The sequence below is a fragment of the Clinocottus analis genome, unplaced genomic scaffold (genome assembly GCF_023055335.1).
Source record: "Clinocottus analis isolate CAN_PGR_092001 unplaced genomic scaffold, fCliAna1.0.p SCAF_10, whole genome shotgun sequence".
NCBI classification, from domain to species: domain Eukaryota; kingdom Metazoa; phylum Chordata; class Actinopteri; order Perciformes; family Cottidae; genus Clinocottus; species Clinocottus analis.
In genome coordinates this window covers 3,465,112-3,483,620 of record NW_027175821.1, presented here as the reverse complement: position 1 = coordinate 3,483,620, position 18,509 = coordinate 3,465,112, and the positions used below count along the sequence as shown (strand labels likewise).

Genomic DNA, 18,509 nt, shown 5'->3' with positions numbered 1-18,509 from the left:
TATATATATATATATATATATATATATATATATATATACATACACACACACACACATACATACACATATTTTGCACATTTTGAAAAGAACACCACACACACAGATTAGGATTTCACACTTTTTTTATTCAACCTTCTCACTGTCTTACAGCAGTTTTTGTGGTTATGTACCGACCCAATGTGCAGACCAATATAGATAGGTAAAATCCCACTCAAGTACTACAAAGCATTAACATGGACAATGTTAACAAAACATTCAAGAAACCACGAAAGACTTTGAATTAGTGCACGCTCTTTATCAAACACAGACTCAGTTACTTTGAGGAAAGATGAGTTAAAACCAAAAAAATGACTTAAAACACAGCAATCTTTCTGACCTGCGAGGTTAACGGAAATAAATCGGCACACATGATCCCACTATTTTAAAATGACTATAAAATTCATCAGCAAAGCTAGAGTTATTAAAGCTGGTATGTTTTTAGTAACACGAGGTGTGAGGTAAGACGGTGGAACACTACGCTGGTTTAACAGAGGAGCAACATCAGCAAGACTTTATGTGCATCTGATTGTAATCGTCATGCATTCTGGATCACATGTGTGTGGGAGTATTGTAAATATGAGGTCAGCTGGCAATTGTGGAGTCACATACTATGATGGTGTGTGTGTGTGTGTGTGTGGCTTTTAGATCTCTAGTTGACTACAGCCGATGAGCACATCTTGTTGATCCCACAGGCATTGGACCCTCTGTACAGGTAGTAGTAACCCTGCAGGAGACAGAGAGGGAAAAAACACACAAACAACAGAGTTATTTTTGTACAGTGTCGTGCAACCGACCAGAACAACACCAGACTGTGGCTGAGGTCTTGCAGTGTCAAATTAAAGAGTGTTGACTCATTTTAAATGTCATCTTGCCAAGTCAGGACAATCTGACGACGTTGTTTAAAATCAGAATGTGCGATCTAGTTGCTATATTATCCAAAAGAATAAAATATTATCTTTAAGAACTTTAATCTACAAAGACAGTGAGTGGGTGTGGTTGTCTTACCTTGTCTCCATAATCCTCTCCCCAGCTGTTTTTGATGGCCCAGAATGGAACATTTTTAACTGAAAGCACAGACATATTAATACAAGAAGCAGCAACTCGACAAACGAAGCCAGGATTAATAACAACGCAATACAAAAATCACTTACGTTCTCCGTAGCCCACCATCAGCACAGCGTGGTCGATCATCCAGGGGTTGCAGAAGATCTTCATGGGGTGAGACACGCCCTTCCTGTAGAACTACAGCCATTTCCAAAGAAAAGATGAGTTGAATATGTGTGTATGCCGACGATCACATTTCAGTGAAAAGGAAACGCATGTTGCCGCGATGCTGTATGTCTAAATATGTGGCAGCGTGTGTCACATGTTCGTCACGCAGTCGTTGCCGTTGTGGGACAAAGGTGTTTACCTGCATGGCGAAGGCGTTCAGGGCCACAGAGACTGGTCCGTTTTCAGCCAGCCACGCTGCAATTTCTGAGAAAAATAACAATAAAGAGTCCATTCAACAGCTCTCTAGTTCAACGTCAACACCCATTAATCTTCATAATTCTTTTTTCTTTGACGTAAGAATCAACAAATCATTGTTTGTGTCACTACTGTTTGTTCGCTGAGTCTAATCAGTGTCTTGTCGGTGTGTGTTTTAGTGAGCTGTCGGTCAGCGCTCTGTCCTCTCGTCGCGCTTCAGCCTCTCCGCTCGCTCGGCCCACTCACCCTTCTCGTCTTTGGAGAGCTCCACCGAGCTGTTGATGTAGGCGGCCACCTTCACGGTGGTGAAGTCGCACTTCTGCTTCTTCCCGGTGTAGGAGTAGTCGGTCTCCGTCTCCAGACCCCCTAAAAAACGCGTCGAGGTTGAGGATTAAATGGCTAAATCACATGTACGGAGTCAACAAATAGCCGCATTGAACACTTAAATGGTTGCACGGGTCACTCGTCCTCCACACGTGTCACACATACCGAGCTTCTCAATGGATTCATACGCGTTGGCCGGCAGCCCTCCTCTGCACGCCTGGTCCAGCCCATCGCAGTCAACCAGCTCTGTGAAGGACAAACCAATGAACCAATGAACCGACCAAATCCTGGCTTTTAACCAACAGTGGGGTGTTTTTTTCTTGCAGGAGAAATCTGTGTTTGTTGGGGTCTGTGCATGTGTGTATGTGCATGTGTGTGTGTTACCTTGTTCAGAGAGGGACAGCAGCGTCCCATTTTTCAGGAACCACTGGCCTTCAATGTTGCCTGTGACAGAAAATGCCCAGCAGGATCCACACATGCCCTGAAAGAGACACAAACGCCAATCAGCACCAAGTAGGCCGGAGGCATCGTGCTGCTCAGGGTGAACACCCTATAATTAAATCTCTTTGTTGGTACCTGATTCTTCACGGAACTAACAGCTCCGTGATCACGCCAATCCCAGCTGGCGGGGGCGGGGCCTTTGGCGCGAGACGCCGGTTTCATGGAGCGATGGAGATTCCACTGGCTCAGCAGCGGGTTCAGGTAAGTAGAGCGAAACTCTTCCTCTGGAGAAAAAAACAGAAGGAGAGCAGTTAAAGTCTGTTAAAGCAGTTAGCGGGCTTTTAGATTTTGTGCCTTATTTTTAACCTTAAGTTTATTGTAATTGTGTGTTAGGAGGACCGAGCAAAGTAAGCTTTTCATTGTATAGAATAACTGTTTGTTATCTGTGCATATGACAGTATAAACATCTTGAATCTTAAACGTTTGTGTTACTTCAGAATGTTTGAAGGAAATGATGACACAGACGCTGTCTCCTCATCGGAAACTGTGTGGAAACACGAGCAAAGGCAGAGACGCGTGAACAGACACACACCAGTGAGGTCGCTGAACTTGGTGACTCCGTACTCGGCCGACCCTTGATCCAAAGACTGGAGCTTCTCGGCGGTCTTCAGGTTCTCGTGGAAGACGCGCAGACGATAATCTGCCTCTGCAGGATCAAAAGGTTAAAAAAAACAACATAGATTTTTTTTTAAAATGATATGGCGCCTGACAGCGAAGGGCTGTTTTACTGCCCTGTTTTATCCATATTTCACATTTTACTTTAACGCCCGAAGCAACGGCGACACATTATGCAATCTATGTTGGGTATGAACAATACATTGGTGTCAGTCACTCACCCTCCTGGCTGCTGTAGTCCTTATTGTACGTCACCATGAACTCTTTGAACTGGCCCAACAGCTCCACAGATTCCTGCCAGATAATGAGCAGACAAAACGCATGCAGAGCGTATCTTTAATCTTAAATCCAGAGGTTTGCACAAGGGAAGGCAGATAAGGACGTGAACCTTGTTGTCAGTGCTGTCATTGATCTGAATTGGACATTGTTTTTACCGGCAGAGGCTGGCTGGTGGATGCATCCGCGATCTTGTTGGTTTCTTCTAATTGAGCTTCAACTGATAAGAAAGACATCCAGGACAAAATGTTATGTTAGAGCACACATTTATCAAACAGTTGTTGGCCACATGCAAAGTTTAAGGACTAGAAAACAAGAAGAAGTGGTCAAAATGAAGGAAACGTTAGCATAAAGTCTTTCTCTGGGAGTATTTCAATGCACAATCTGGTTAATTAAGGCTACTCTTGGGTGAATGGTAAATGAAAGGAGCCTGTGCAGAGGAAACACCGTCCCTCAGTGTGGACCATGTGTGTGTTCTCCAGACAAACTTTGACCACTTCGTGATGTGTGTGGCTGCTGACTGACCTTTAGGCTGACACTTCTGTTTGAACTGAGTGGAACCCTCCTGCCAGGGAATGTCCCACACTTCGAACAGACACACCTCCGTCTGACATAAACACAAAAAAAACATAGACAGGACAGAGGTCGGTTGAAAATAGATTGTAAGGTGGAACAATATGTTACACAACAATTCTCTTGTGTGTCTGTGTATTATTAAAAATGAAAAGGACTCAATAGGACCATCTCATTTCCTCCCACTGGACTCAGATAGAGGACGTTTAAAAGAAAAAAACACGATTAGGTCTCGACTGTAAAGTCTAAAACTAACAAAAAGACGTGCATGTGTCAGGTTGTGTTTGCATGAATGAGGCCTTAAAGCATCAGCATAATAACTGCGATAACAACTCAATTACACAATTAACACTTTGCTAATTTAGGATTATGGCATAGTCCTTGGAGAAATTTGCCATTCTTTAAACTGAGACAATGACCTACTTTGTCTCCCTCAATCACCCTCACTCTCATGCACACACACGCACACACACACACACACACACACACACACACACACACACACACACACACACACACACACACACACACACACACACACACTCTACCTTGAGTTTGTGCAACTCGGGATAGAAGTCACATGTCCTGAGCCTGGTGGATTTCTTGCACTGGGTGTTACTCAGTTCCACTGTTATGGCATAGCGGATACCCTTAACCAGCTGGAAAACAAACACACACAGGAGTTACTACACACAAGACACATTGCTCTTAATGAAGCATTGAGACAGGACTAGAAAGGTGCAGTATAGTGGTACTCATTGTTGCTGTATGCATAAGGAACATGTATACCGCAGAATATACGAGCTCATACCATTATTTTGAAGGTAAATCACATTTTAGCTCACTCTTGCGACATGACGCAGCTGCGAATAGTCCACACTGGTGCCTTTGTTTACAATTAATTGGACGTAAATCTTACTGAAATATCGCAAATCGTCAGGTTATTCATTCACACTCGTTATGGCTAGAATAAAATGCCACAGCGCTGTGAATAAATTAAGAAGAATACAAAGTACACGGTGTGTGTGTGTGTGTGTGTGTGTGTGTGTGTGTGTGTGTGTGTGTGTGTGTGTGTGTTAACGTCACCTGCTTGGTGGCCGAGATGAGCCGGCTGGTTTTGCGGAGGTGCATGGCATTGGAGCCCCGGTTGTAGCGCTCCTCCGCGAACTCCAGAGCCTTCTTCAGGCCGGGGTCGGACTCCTGGAGCCGGATAGGGGAGCCAAGAGGCCCGATCAGAGGCCGGTCGATGTCCTCACCGAGCCCGAGTACCGAGCCCCCTATGGCGGCCACGGCCAGCCACAAGATTACAGGAAAGCGGGATCCGACAACCATCTTTGTCAGTGTCCAGGCGGGTTCAAACGAGAACAGATCTTCTGCTTTTATAAATAAAATAAATCAATATGAAGTCATCAGCAGCGGTTACCCAAGATGTAACGTTCGCCTGTTGTTGCCAAACAAAACACGGATGAGGTTTTGGGAGGAGTCAATGGTATTAGTGGGCGGGGTCTGTTACACATACATAACAATAATTTAATTACACACGCACACACACACACTCATGAAGCCATAATAACCGGTTAACCACCAACATATATATACTTAGTGCGATATAGTGCTATTTTTACAAAATTATTAAATACATTTCAGTCAGCGTGTTGTCAGTCCATATAATGACACATAACTTAATTTCTGAAATTATTTTTTATGGTTTTCTTTGTATGGATGCATTACGTGGGTTATTAACGACACCTGGTGAAACTTCATATCAATAGCACATTTAGAAATGTATTTACTGAGAAAACTAGCGACGTTATAATTACCAGTAGTAATCAAATATATCCACTAGAGGGAGACAACATACCGTCACTTCTTCTGTAGTTGGAATTCAATATTGGGAGGAAATTATCCGACTTTGAATCAGAATCAGGATCATTTACTGACCTTCACCTACAAGGAATTTGCACAACAACAACAACAATAATAAAAAGTAAAATAAAAATAATGAAACAATACACCTAGTACAATAGTAGATCAATATTGAGGGTATATAGATGTTTTATTTCATACAGTTTACACGACAGAATAATAATAATAATAATGCATAATTTAGGATGAGTATCAATTTGCATTTCTGTGCCAAATTTAGCTCAACTTTTAAGTCCCATTTATGGACGTAGTCCTTTTATTCTGGAGGATTCCGAACGGAAGTGTTGTTGCTGCTGCTGGCACACAGGGGCTAGCGCTGCTAGCACCGCGGGCAGAGGCACCTTTGGACTAAGCTAACGTTTAAAACTCGCTGAAATAGACCGCTCGAAACCATTCAGCATTCAGTACAATCCCTCTGGCTCACGTGGGAACAACACCGTCGCTGTCGTGTACGGCATGACTAATTTATATTTAGAGACCAGGTTGTTTTCTTAGCATTAGCCTCTGTGCGAAGGTCCGACTGCAGACATGGAGAACCGGGGCATCGAGGACATGTTTGACTTTCGTCGGTAAGTCAGCTAACGGCCAGCTAACTAGCTAGCTAGCGGAGACTGCTAATCTTCAGCTAACACCACTTAGAAACATGTGTTATCCTGTTTGTTCATTAACTAACGTGACACCGACGTGTTGTCGGTGACCTGTACCGTATGTTAACCACGATACCACGAAGGGATATCGCACCTTTTTTCAACACTCAGCTACCGAGAGCGGGCTCGCCTCGCTAGCCGTTAGCGGTGACGTTAACGTAAACATCTTTTTCGCTCCCGTGTGTGTTGTGTTGTCGTGTCGACGCGTTAGCTCGCGACATGACCGTTTTATTCTGACGTCTTGCAATGAACGTGCCGTTGCTGTCTCCGGGTAGCTGATAGTTAAAGTTGTATTAAAACACCGAGCTAGCTCAACTTTGTCCTCCTGGGTCTGAGGAGGAGAACACACCTCGGATACGGAGATGAAAAGTTGTGCCTCGGCCACGAAGGCCCTGCGTGAAAACAAACGGGCCACATTGCACAGTAAAGCAGGTGGGACGTGAGGCCTGATAATGCAGCAGTTGGGATTTTAGGTGTCGGGTTTCACGCCAGTTACTAACGTGTTTGATCTAACATCAGGAATCACCGCCAAAAGACGACCACGCAAAGTTTGACACGTGTCATAAATAACATGTCAAAAATGCAAACGTTCATGCAACAGGGAAGCAACCATGCGTTGCTGGATGTAATAACTAAAAACAAAGAAACGATCAGATTTAAAAAGGTCAGCGTTAAACTGAGTAATTGGAGGTTTACCTGCATGTGGGGGACACATGGACGTGGAAACGGGTTTCTAACGGCCCTGCGGTTTCTCCACAGATAGCGCCATTGTTTAACGGCATTATGTACCACAAAGAGCTTTTGCTATTGTGTGGCTCAGTATATATGGAAGGTAACCCTGGTGTGGGTGGTTTAGTGCTAGAACAGAAGGTACTGGAATAAACACACACAAATCCACATGTTTGTGTGTGTGTGTTTGCTGCCTAATAAAGTTTGTTGGTTGCTTTGCATCCCTGTCAGTGTGACTCATGTCTGTCACGATCTCACCACTCTTTTCACATGTCACCCACTGCCCTTTACACATGCTGTAAGAAACAGATTATTTATCAATGTTTTCTCCGTGCAGGTTTCCCAAAGATGCCGTTCTTCTCATGCTGTTGCTGATTTACTCTCCAGTTGGCATCTGTTTGATGCTGATAAGGATTTTTATTGGTGTTCATGTGTTCTTGGTCAGCTGTGCGCTCCCAGAGAGTTTTGTTAGAAGGCAAGTATTTTAGAGCATATGTTTTTTGTTTTTTTTCTCTGAACACATTTTACCCTCCAGCGGGAGCTGTTGTGGTAACCACAGATGTGTTATTAATATTATGCATATTCTAATACATTTAAAAGTTTGTTTTAATAAGTGAGGTACAAGTAGTGAAAATGGAAAACACAGGGACAGTTAATGCTGTGGACTTGTGCTTTATATATATTGCATACTGTGTAATTTATTCAGAATAATTGCAGCATGGCTGCCTCTCACAGCTGTAATGCTAAAATGACTCATTACACACCGCCACCCCATAGCATACCATGAAGGCTAACGGCTGCTCAATACATTTGATATGGTATTGAAGAACGTTACATATAAGTAAACAACACGTCTAAAATATCTGCATTGTTATGTAGAAGCTGTGATAAACTGTATGTTTTGTGAATGTCACCTCTGCGTGTAACATTACATCCACCTGTGTCTTATTGTTCTCTTAGATTTATTGTCAGGGTTATGTGCTCGGTCCTGGGGATGCATGTGAGACAGAAAAACCCTCGCTCCAGAGACAGAAACACCAAGCTGTACACATGCAACCATGTGACGGAGTTCGACCACAACATAATCAACCTTCTGACCCCCTGCCATACTGTGAGTGTTTGACTTTTAAATGAGCAAAACAACGCGATGCAGGATGTTTTAAACATTTTATCCCGCTGCAGTCTTTCGGTAATTAGCACTATGAAATGAGTGTCCTTTTTTTTAACCAAGCAATTTTCATCCATTTTCTGTTAAATCATCATACATTTGTTTGCAGCACACATTGTACATTATAATTTATACAAACATGAGGCATCCACATGTCAGTGTTACACTTGAAGCATTGTGAATTTTCTCCCAGAGGAACTAAACAGATGAAAGTACATGACCTTCTGTATGTTAACAGAGGAGCCTGTGTTTGCATTAGCGCATTAAAGTCTTACACGCATGGCAACCCGGTCGTCTTTCTATCTCAACGCTGACTTTTTCTTTCGTTTTAAACCAGTGCGATGAATGGTATTCCCCCCTTGAACACAGTGAAGTCGGCGTGAGGTTGAGTTTGCTCTTTCTCTTCCGGCTCTTTAGCCCCAGTTGGAGGGCTCCACGGGCTTTGTGTGTTGGGCAAGAGGCTTCATGGAAATCCATTCAGCGTCTGGCCAGGAAGCCGTAGGAGAGTCTCTTCAGCGGTACTGCTCCACTGAAGGCACCCCTCCTCTGCTTCTGTTTCCTGAAGAGGACACCACAAACGGCCGTGCTGGCCTGTTGAAGTTCAGGTTTGTGTGAACATTTCTGTTGCAGGACCCATCTGCTACTACTTTGTATTTACTTTTTGAGAAAATTTAACATTTTTCCCACAAATTCTACTTTAGCTGTCTTGTTTATGTCTTTTTTTATAGGCATTCATATTGAACAACTATAATAAATTTGGTCCCTCGGCACATCGGTAAAGCATCTATCAGTATTTGCAGATGGAGACAGTGTTTTGGCCTCGTACTCATGACTTTGGATGTAGGAAGTGATTTAAATTATCATTCCTCTTCTATGGCACTTTGAGATGGAGATTAATTACTTTGGCGGTTGTCTCCTCTCACAAATTCCCCTCGAGAGTTCGACGGGCAGATTGGTGTAAAGACATGAAAACAGCTGCAGGATCGGTTCATTCCTGTCTTTAATTTGAGGAGCTCACAATCTTCTGAGATCCACTGAAACCCAATACAACTGCGAGGAGCACAGTTTTCACTAAAGATGTGTAAATCTGATTTAAATGTTTTGTGCCAAGTACAACACAAACCAGAAGTTAACCGATGCTTTTCCTCATGATTATCGATATATTTTCAAAATAAAATACATGAGTAAAATGCTTGACTTCACCATACTAAACTTGTGTTTTTCCTCTCAGCTCCTGGCCTTTTTCACTGACTGATTCCATTCAACCTGTGGCCTTACGGGTGACCAGACCACTGATTGCTTTGGTAATGTCGTATGAACTTTTATTTTGAAATTGAAAAAAATTATAGTGTAATGCGGTAGATACCTTTTTTTAACAACACTGTTTAATTGTGTATTTACAGCATTCTCTGTTGGTTTAGAATAGCTGAATGTGAGATGTCTTAATGTGGTTGGTGATGACATGTATAAACCATGTAACATGCCCCTAAATATCAAATGTTAACACGCAGTGGAAGGAAGGAAATCTATGGGGTGAAATGCATTTATATACCGATCCCTGGTGTGGAAAATCATTACAAAAACAGGGCACTTTTCTGGAAGCTGATTAGTGGAGGCTTCTTAACTCTACACAGAATAATTTAGCTTGAGTTGCTGTGACTAAAGTTGCGCTCAGTGGAGATCTTTGAAAAAGTCTCAGGATGTTTTGTGTCACCAGAACCGTTTCGTCTCCCTGTGACTGTGTACATATTGTGTCCACAGAGCACACCGGATTCCAGCTGGCTGATGGAGCTCTTATGGACATTTTTTGTTCCATGTACAGTGTATCATGTAAGGTACTAAATAATTTCTATCAATTTTTCTATCAGCAATTACTTTTTAACGTTGGATCCCGATGCTCTGCAGCTAAATGATCTCTAATAATCTAATAGTTGTGTTTGTTTTTCATGTAACTGAGGTATGTTTATGTAACTAAACTATATCCTCTTGAGATCAAAAAGACAAAAGCTGATGAAAAACACCAACTACTGAGCCCAGTCCTGTCTTGCCTGTAATGCTGATTGACGAGCATGCGTTTCAAATGCTTTTAAAACTAAATTACTCCAATAAGTAATTGTTTAGTGCTCGCAGTTCCAAACTCACTTTTCCAAATAGATTTCGAACATTTCTGTTAACATAATAGTTTTTTACTTCACATGTTGCTTCCTCTGCCTCCGCGTCGGCTGTGTTGATCAAAACAGTCGCATGCTAATTCTAACGATTTCACTCAAATGTCTAAAAGGATAAAAGTGATGGTCCGACATGGAGGCAAACTGCAACTAGACTGGTTGGCGGATGCAAACAACCGCAAGACAGTAATTCTAGTTTTGTTCTTTCATTTCCATCCCAGTTGGCTCCCACCAGTGTCCAGACAAGAGGGCGAGTCCATGCAGGACTTTGCAAACAAAGCCCAGGAGGTAAAAACAATGTGTCCAATTAACGCCACGAATGTTTTGTCTCCAAAGATGCCTCTTGTTGTTCTTCTTTTTTTTATTTACTTTTTGTGCAACATTTGTATACTAAAGATGTGTCTTATGTGTGTCTTTTAATTTCAGCTGTTAGGCGGTGAACTTGGCTTGGTCTCCACCAAGATCACTAAAGCGGATAAAGCGGAGCACATCAAACGTAAACGGCACATTGTACCACAAACATCGACAAGTAAGTGCATTTCATAAACGAGCACCAGGTTCCCTGCACGTACGGCTCCGGCCGGTGGTTCTGCAGGTTTTTCGTGGGTCTAATGTCCGCTGTTCTCCCTCACCCGAGGTGTCAGACCTGGCTCTATCGGCCTCGGTTTCATGGTCCAGAGTTTGGGCACCGACGATCACAGGATTGCGAGGATGGCCCAACAGGTGAAGGACGTGCTGCCTCATGTCCCCCTGAATGTCATCGCGAAGGACTTAGGTAGAGCCCTATCCTCAGTGCAAGGCATTATTGTTTACACATGCTTCCAATACTTGGAGATGGTTTGAATGGTCATGCCTTTTATGGTTGTCTCTTGATTGTGTGCAGCGAAAACCAACTGTGTGGACACTACCATAACAAATCTGTTGGAGAACAAGGACGAAAGTCCAATGGAGGCGACCGGGACGTCTGCTTTCGGGTCTTCTATGAACAGCTCCTATTCCTCTGGTCCGACTCCCACCATAAAGGTTCGACGCTGCTGCTCTACAACCGGACCGTTTATCATTTAGGATCCCTTTGAGTCATCAATAAACATATCAAGTTCAGATTCACTGTGGAATTTGAAATGGATAAATCCTGGACATTTTAGTTTGGCTACTTCATCTTGTTCAAGATTGATTAAGTTTGTTCTCAAATGCAATCCATCTTGCTTGTTTTTTTCCTCCTTTTTTCCAGTAAATTGATAAATACATTTTTATTCACAGCCTGCTGCCAAATCTTTTGGGAGATCACCAGTCGACAGACATTTGTCTCTCCAAGAGAGAAAAGAAGCCCTCTATAATTTTGCAAGAAGGTGAGTTTTTCTTTCTGCCACAAGCAATGTGATGTCATTACATCATAAAATAGATTATTGTATTTGCTAGAAGAGCATCGTCTTTGCTGATATTGCAGCAGATATGGCAAACAGAGCCAGCCTTACCGGGTGGAATGAAATCTTCAACTATTGTTTTAGTCAAATAATCTCTGTACTCCTTAAAAGTACCTGATGTTCGTTCAGGTCATGCTAATAAAGACACCTCGTAGAAAAGCCAAACCTGCTTCATTATGCACAACATCTTGCAGCTGACCCGGACAGTTTTGCAATATTAATTTGCTTCGAGATTTACTTTAAAGTTCCTTTCTGTCGCTCCATAGTGATTATACATCAGGTTAAAGCCGCTCCAGATGGAAATCTTCTGTAAAAATGCTCCTGTCTTCACTAACTTAGACCCGGCAGACTTGTTCTCAAATCCAGACTGTGAAGCAGAACATCATGTACAGAGGTCAAGTCATTATCCAACTCTGCAGCTGCAGAGCATTCTGTTGGCGCTTTATTGATATGTTCAGTATTCATGTTCAAATAGGGGGACAAACTGTAAAAAAGAATTTGAGATTGACCATAATGCATTTACATTTTGGTCCAGAAAAGCACTGACTGCTCCACTTTGACCGTATGCTCTTTTCTTCCTCTTCTAGACGCTACATTGAAAAACACGGATTGGATCAAGAAGACAGTCACTGAACACACTTTTTGGGTCAAGCAACCGCTGGAAACATCAGAGAGAAGCATATTCAACTTGCATAGCTGTCTAATTTGAATGGTGATTTTTCTATAACGTCAACGGGTTCTGTTGCAGAACAGATTTAGTTCATTGCAGATGGCGGAGAGGAGTGTTCAGAACATGTACACGTCGCTGGCAGGGTGATCATGCATGTGTTTAATTCTTCATTCTGGCTGATGCATAATTTTGATAACAATTTGTATTACGATCCACTGACTGTGAATCATCTATTTATTTTTATAATGTCCAGAGTCGTCGATGAAAATAAAGTTCAGCTTGACCTTAAGAAATGTGTCACTGATGTTGTTTTGGTTGAGTGTCCACAGGCTGGGGGGAATATTACGTCACGTATTTTTTTAAATTTACATTTTCTACATTGCATGACTACTGTCATATTCATTTATATTTTGTAGTGCATGGCTGCATTTACTTTCAAATGTAAGACAAACCAAATATGAGTGCTAACACCAACTGTGCAAAAATGACTTTGAAAACAATATTACTTGCATAGAATCATTTTATTGCCTTGGCTTTTATTTTGACAGACTCGTAGTTCCGGTTACCTGCCCTGCTTTACGTCTCAAAAGAACAAAAACAGAACAATTAGCAAAAAAAATAAATCAGCTCGTCATTTGAGTTTGATTCTCTTATATTTTCGTTTTTGGATTCAGACAAATAAAATAAAATATATTTTCGTGTTTTCAACCAAACTGAAACAAAGTTTAACAACGTACAAGGACAGAGGCGCGGCTCATCTGGAACGAGTCTCGTATTTCCCACAGCACGAAAACGCATCTTTCCGCTACACCGGATATTACGTTTCCCTCCTTCCTTCAAGGATTAAGCTACCAAATTAGCGATGTCAGGTGTCGAGGAAATTACAAATGAGTCTGTAGAAGTGAAAGAAGGGAAAGAGTTTGATGTGGAGGCTGAGGACCACCTCGGGGATGATTACTTCCTCGACCCGACTCGATATATATTTTACAGGTAAGTTCCGGTTATTATTTTTGCATAAAAGTTCGAGTGGCTAGCTTAGCAGCTACTCTCATGGTAACACCTTCTGCCTTTAGTTTCAATGTGTAACGTTTGATAACTTATTAATTTAATGTCTGAACGTTTCCTCAATCGCGTGCCATAATTATGTTACTAGCTGTTTAACTGGATTCAACTTCAAATATGTAACAATATCTTTATTAAAACAGTGTTGTGCTAAATATGCTAACTGTTAGCATAGTTGTTTCTGTACATTCACACCGGTCTGCAGTGCCTAGTAGGAACATTTATTAAACTAAGAAAAGTACAAATAAACTGTGCTCAAGCAGCAAAGACGATAACTTAGCGTTTCACGTGAATTGACATGTTTGTTGTAAAGTAGGCTGCATAAGAAATGCTCGCTTCGTCATCATCTACCTTCAGGCACAATATTGGATTAGCAGCCAAGAAACCCCCCGTGTGTGTGTGTGTGTGTGTGTGTGTGTGTGTGTGTGTGTGTGTGTGTGTGTGTGTGTGTGTGTGTCCTCCAGAGACAGGAAGGAGTGGGCTGATCTGGAGCCAGTTCCTCAGGACGATGGACCGACTCCTGTTGTGAAGATCGCCTATTCTGACAAGTGTAAGATTGTGGGGATTATTAGTGAGCGACATGGGACACCATGTAAAAGTATTGAGCCAAAAGTAGTTGTAGTCAGAACGTTGTTGATATTTCTGAAGCACGTGTATAACATGCACATTTTTAACGTTTATTTGTATTTCTTCCCAACAGTCTCGGACGTGTACGACTATTTTCGTGCACTCCTGAAGAACGATGAAAGAAGCGATCGGGCGTTTGCCTTGACAGCGGAAGCCATTGAGCTAAATGCTGCTAATTACACAGTTTGGTGAGGATGATGCATGTCTGGGATATGGAAAACTCATGTTTAGAGTTGATTTCAAAGTAGAAAAAAGGTATAATCTTACTGATGCTGCGCGGTGGATCGTAAAACCTGCACCACCTCCATATATGACATAAATATTATACAGGTTATGTTTGGACAGAGCTGTCGTTTAATGAACAAAGAGGTCCCACTCCCACGAGCTGTCAAATACACACACAAAAAAAAGTACACTTTTTGTTTACCTTTTCAGTTCATCTGTTTAATGACAGTTCTTCGGCTGTGTGCAGGCACTACAGGCGAGTGTTGCTGCAAGCCCTGTCGAAAGACCTGAGGGAGGAGATGCGGTACATTACTGCCATCATCGAGGAGCAACCCAAAAACTATCAAGTCTGGTGAGCGCTGACAAATCCCTGTCAGGGAGCATGTGTATGTAGCAGTTGAAAGGGGCGTTGTCAATTTCTATGTATGGTGAACAATTGAGCAAAGGATTCTTAGCCTGTGGAGAAAGAAGGGTGACACCAGGAATTAAAAAGTTATTTTAAGTTTGATGAAAGCATTAGACTATCCTCTACTCTCCTGGCAGGCATCACAGACGTATGGTGGTCGAGTGGTTGAATGACCCGTCGGAGGAGTTGGAGTTCATTGCGGACATCCTCAGCCAAGATGCAAAGAACTACCATGCCTGGCAGCAGAGACAGTGGGTCATCCAGGTGCGTGTTTGAGCTCTCTGCAGAGTTTGAAGAGCCCACATTGAGCCAGAACAACTCCTTTACTCATTCATTTTATTTTCAGGATGCTTAGTTTGAGTTCCTCTGTGGTCAGTATTTGTGTCATGCATCGCAGGAGTACAAACTGTGGGACGACGAGCTGGAGTTCGTGGAGACTCTTCTGGAAGAAGATGTGAGGAATAACTCTGCATGGAACCAGAGGCATTTTGTAATTTCTCACACTACAGGCTTCTCTGATCCAGCCATCGTGGAGAGAGAGATTCAGTGAGTAGTTCCCTAAAAGTCTGGACAGAAAGTTCATTTGCATCTTCACATTTTTGGACTTCCTGCCATAAATAACTTCCATTTAAAGTCAGTCTGCTTTCTTGAGTGTTGGGAATAACCTCCTGCCTTCACTTTCGATGTCCTATAAACAAGCTGTACGAATAAGAAAAGGTTTCTTTTTATAATCCGGGCATTGTTCCTGCTTCAGCTCGTTTTCTGTTGCACGCATTAGACTGACCCTCCTCTCTCCTGTATAAGGTATTGTCTGATTCAAATCAAGAAGGCGCCCCACAACGAGAGTGCATGGAACTATTTGAAAGGGTAAGTTGTCACAAATCTAATCCCAGTGAATCTTCAAGGAGCAAATGTTTGTATATTCTTGTATTTGTTCATAAGGTTCAGACATTCGCAATATAGAACCTGCTACAAAAGTAAAAAAGCCTGTGGAGACTCTGTGTCACTTTTCTTTTTTTGATCCCAAGGATGCTGCAAGACCAAGGTCTGTCGTCTCCGCCCGGCCTGCTGGAGAGGGTCCTTGAGCTGAAGGAGACGCACTGTTCATCTTATCTTCTGGCCTTTCTGTTTGATTGCTACGAGGACATCTTGGAGAACAGCAACAAAAAAGAGAACATGTCAGAAGGGGACCGAAAGGAAACGTTAAGAAAGGCTCTAGAAGTAAGTGCTTTTGTCGGAAGGAGAAGGCAACCGAAGAAATAGTTCCGACTCTTGCTCGTCTGTGAGAGATCAGGATTATTTTAAATAAACAAAGAAATTGCGCCATTATCATGGTTTTGCTGACGTGCTCGTGTCTCTCCCCTCTCTCTGTGTAGATTTGTCAACTATTGGCCCAGGAGAAGGACACCATCCGTAAGGAGTACTGGCGGTTTTTGGGACGATCCTTAAAGAACAAATGCAGCGGCCCCTCTGACCCCAAGGCGGACGATCCTGAACCTTCTAACCTGAGTTAAACCACCGAGAGGCTCGCACCTTGTGCACTCCGACAGCCGAGCCCCCGCCCATGCAGCTCTGAGGAGGTTTCTTAAAATGGGACTAAATAACTACACAATTAAACTGTGGATTTAGAAATAATTGAGCTAGTTTATCGACGTTTACATTCATGAAAGTGGCATGTGAATACATCTTTTTTGTTTTGAGCCTATAAATCTGTGTTTGACAGCAGGCTCCATAGAGCCTCCTGATAAACTGTTGGTGCTTTTTCATGCCCACTGAATTACATTTCATGGATGGTAGATACACATCTTATGTTTATATCTGTTTAGAGAAAGAAAATCCATATTAACAGGAGTTTTCTGACATCGAATTTTGAGTTCGACTCTTTGTTTTCCATATAACATTTTTTAATGAAACTCATTGGCGACTTAACCCCAAATAGGACGTGTATGTTATAGCGTATGTGTTGTGAACGTGCAATGGAAGGCGGCAGAAAGCACCCTGAAGCGTGAAAAATAAAACTTTCTTGTAATACTCGGAGTGGTTTGTGAAACTATCCGTCGATAATATAGCGGACGAGAGATGAGCTGCAGCGGTTTGCGGTCGCACTCCGATCAATGAGTCACAACATCGCCGCGTCCCCGTTCTCCTCATTCTATATCGGTCGCTCTGAATGAGCCACTTTGTTTGCTATCGGGCCGAGTTCGTCCTGGTTGGTCCTCTGAGCTGAGATGCCGGGCGAGGCCGCGTCACGTCCTGGACTCCCTCGGAGCCAGGAAAATGGATTTACTCCACTAGATGCAGCTGTTTCTACTTCTGCCGACACTACAGCACAATCCATCCCTCCAGTTTTCCAACCGAGCAGTCGGGTCTGCCAGCAGTGTGTAATTACAGCTTCTCTTCATACTCGACGTTGGAGTAGGGCCGCTCGCTTTTCTCTGCTTTTTCCTCCTCAGTGTTACACACAAATTAGCACGTCAGCGACACGACTGAGAAGCGTGACGCTGACGACACCGAGGCCAAAAAAGGCAAAGGAGAGGATGAATTCAGGCTCATGCGCTGGCCGGCGCGGCTCTTTTTAATGTCGCAGTTTATATGTGACTCGGCTACTTTTGTTGGATATGAGATTCAACAACAAATCAGGCAACGTGACAGCTGCCAGGAGAATATGAATGTTGGCCACACACTCAAGTTATTAAACAAAGCAGATCCGGTACCTGCTGCATCACTTCAAGCGGCGCTCGGAGGAGGACAGGGCTCCCCGGTGGGTAAACCCACACCGAGGAAAAAAACAAAAGGAGTCCCAGACACTTTGTAATTAAAATACTAATTAAACCCAGCACAAGTCCAAACAAACCACGCAGGTTCTCTTGCAGGCTGGAAGGGAAGTTATTAAATACAGATGAATGAGGCAGTAATCTGTCTTCTGTGGCGCTGTCCGTATGTGATTTGTCAGAGTTATCATGTTTTAAGATGCATGCGAGGACACGGTTGATTAACAGGAGACCGGCGTATCGGCGTAGCGTCCTGGACCGGATCCAGCTCGGTTCTGAGACATCTGTCTCTTCTAAATGGGGGGAAAAAAAAGAAGAGGAAGCTAATCCCGTGTGGGACTCTGCAGCCTCTTCGCTTATCACAGCAGCAGCCACACATTTCATTTGTTACTCTGAGACACGTTGGTACGGGAAGAAAACAGCATGTTGTTTTTGAGGGGGAATATTTTTGCATAAATACTGTATTTGTAATGTAATTTAATACAGAAAACAGAGAAGACCTCAGTTAAAAGGAGCCTTCACATTTGGAAAAGACGACAGAACACAATGCCCGACTGTGACGATTCAAACATCGATAAAAATAACATCCGATGTGTGAAAGGGTTTTTACATTGTTAACAAAAATACCCAGAGTACACTAGGGCCGCAGACGACTAAAAACGATTAGAAATTCACATTTTTTATTTACAATCAGTTTCACTGGAAGCGAATGCAAACCTTTCAGCCTAACAAGTAAATCATAATTTAAAAAAATGCGTCATATCAAATTACAAACTAAATGAAATCCCCAAGTAACAGAAAGCAGCGTTTGTATGTAAAGCAGCTCGGCTCCGGTTTGTTTGAACACGAGATAAAAGGAACTGCATGTGCTTGAAGGAGACGTCTGTTAGT

The 18,509-nt window shown here is 42.7% G+C and overlaps 3 protein-coding genes across 4 annotated transcripts; 2 read left to right on the top strand and 1 right to left on the bottom strand.

The window, feature by feature from the left end:
• Positions 1 to 104: 104 nt before the first annotated feature.
• On the bottom strand, positions 105 to 5,269 carry ctsf (cathepsin F). The gene is made up of 14 exons (XM_068586591.1): positions 4,882 to 5,269; positions 4,344 to 4,454; positions 3,748 to 3,829; positions 3,381 to 3,442; positions 3,168 to 3,240; positions 2,864 to 2,977; positions 2,407 to 2,555; positions 2,215 to 2,311; positions 1,996 to 2,076; positions 1,753 to 1,872; positions 1,451 to 1,515; positions 1,191 to 1,281; positions 1,045 to 1,103; positions 105 to 763 (listed from the first exon to the last, which is right to left on the bottom strand). Exons 1-14 carry the CDS (start codon positions 5,125 to 5,127, stop codon positions 689 to 691), a joined length of 1,425 nt encoding a protein of 474 aa, XP_068442692.1. The 5' UTR covers positions 5,128 to 5,269; the 3' UTR covers positions 105 to 688.
• Positions 5,270 to 6,027: 758 nt separating this feature from the next.
• Positions 6,028 to 12,820, top strand: aup1 (AUP1 lipid droplet regulating VLDL assembly factor). 2 transcript variants are annotated; one of them, XM_068581070.1, is made up of 12 exons: positions 6,028 to 6,290; positions 7,435 to 7,572; positions 8,058 to 8,208; positions 8,683 to 8,870; positions 9,497 to 9,569; positions 10,027 to 10,100; positions 10,655 to 10,721; positions 10,860 to 10,962; positions 11,071 to 11,208; positions 11,317 to 11,456; positions 11,694 to 11,782; positions 12,445 to 12,820. In XM_068581070.1, exons 1-12 carry the CDS (start codon positions 6,250 to 6,252, stop codon positions 12,488 to 12,490), a joined length of 1,248 nt encoding a protein of 415 aa, XP_068437171.1. In that variant the 5' UTR covers positions 6,028 to 6,249; the 3' UTR covers positions 12,491 to 12,820. The 2 variants fall into 2 exon arrangements, with proteins under 2 accessions (XP_068437171.1, XP_068437163.1); XM_068581062.1 differs by lacking the exon at positions 6,028 to 6,290 and adding an exon at positions 6,661 to 6,800.
• A 525-nt stretch (positions 12,821 to 13,345) lies between these two features.
• Positions 13,346 to 16,864, top strand: fnta (farnesyltransferase, CAAX box, subunit alpha). The gene is made up of 9 exons (XM_068588264.1): positions 13,346 to 13,517; positions 14,054 to 14,139; positions 14,290 to 14,404; positions 14,689 to 14,793; positions 14,985 to 15,111; positions 15,245 to 15,393; positions 15,652 to 15,714; positions 15,876 to 16,068; positions 16,224 to 16,864. Exons 1-9 carry the CDS (start codon positions 13,390 to 13,392, stop codon positions 16,359 to 16,361), a joined length of 1,104 nt encoding a protein of 367 aa, XP_068444365.1. The 5' UTR covers positions 13,346 to 13,389; the 3' UTR covers positions 16,362 to 16,864.
• Positions 16,865 to 18,509: the final 1,645 nt, after the last annotated feature.

Coding starts and splice junctions, on each gene's coding strand:
- ctsf (XM_068586591.1), bottom strand. CDS start 5,127: ATGGTTGTCGGATCCCGCTTTCCTGTAATCTTGTGGCTGGCCGTGGCC. Junction 3,443..3,747: donor ACAGAAGTGTCAGCCTAAAG/GTCAGTCAGCAG, acceptor CTTTCTTATCAG/TTGAAGCTCAATTAGAAGAA. Junction 1,104..1,190: donor GATGGTGGGCTACGGAGAAC/GTAAGTGATTTT, acceptor CTGTGCTTTCAG/TTAAAAATGTTCCATTCTGG.
- fnta (XM_068588264.1), top strand. CDS start 13,390: ATGTCAGGTGTCGAGGAAATTACAAATGAGTCTGTAGAAGTGAAAGAA. Junction 13,518..14,053: donor ACTCGATATATATTTTACAG/GTAAGTTCCGGT, acceptor TGTGTCCTCCAG/AGACAGGAAGGAGTGGGCTG. Junction 15,715..15,875: donor GCATGGAACTATTTGAAAGG/GTAAGTTGTCAC, acceptor TTTGATCCCAAG/GATGCTGCAAGACCAAGGTC.
- aup1 (XM_068581070.1), top strand. CDS start 6,250: ATGGAGAACCGGGGCATCGAGGACATGTTTGACTTTCGTCG. Junction 11,209..11,316: donor TGTCATCGCGAAGGACTTAG/GTAGAGCCCTAT, acceptor GATTGTGTGCAG/CGAAAACCAACTGTGTGGAC. Junction 11,783..12,444: donor CTCTATAATTTTGCAAGAAG/GTGAGTTTTTCT, acceptor TTCCTCTTCTAG/ACGCTACATTGAAAAACACG.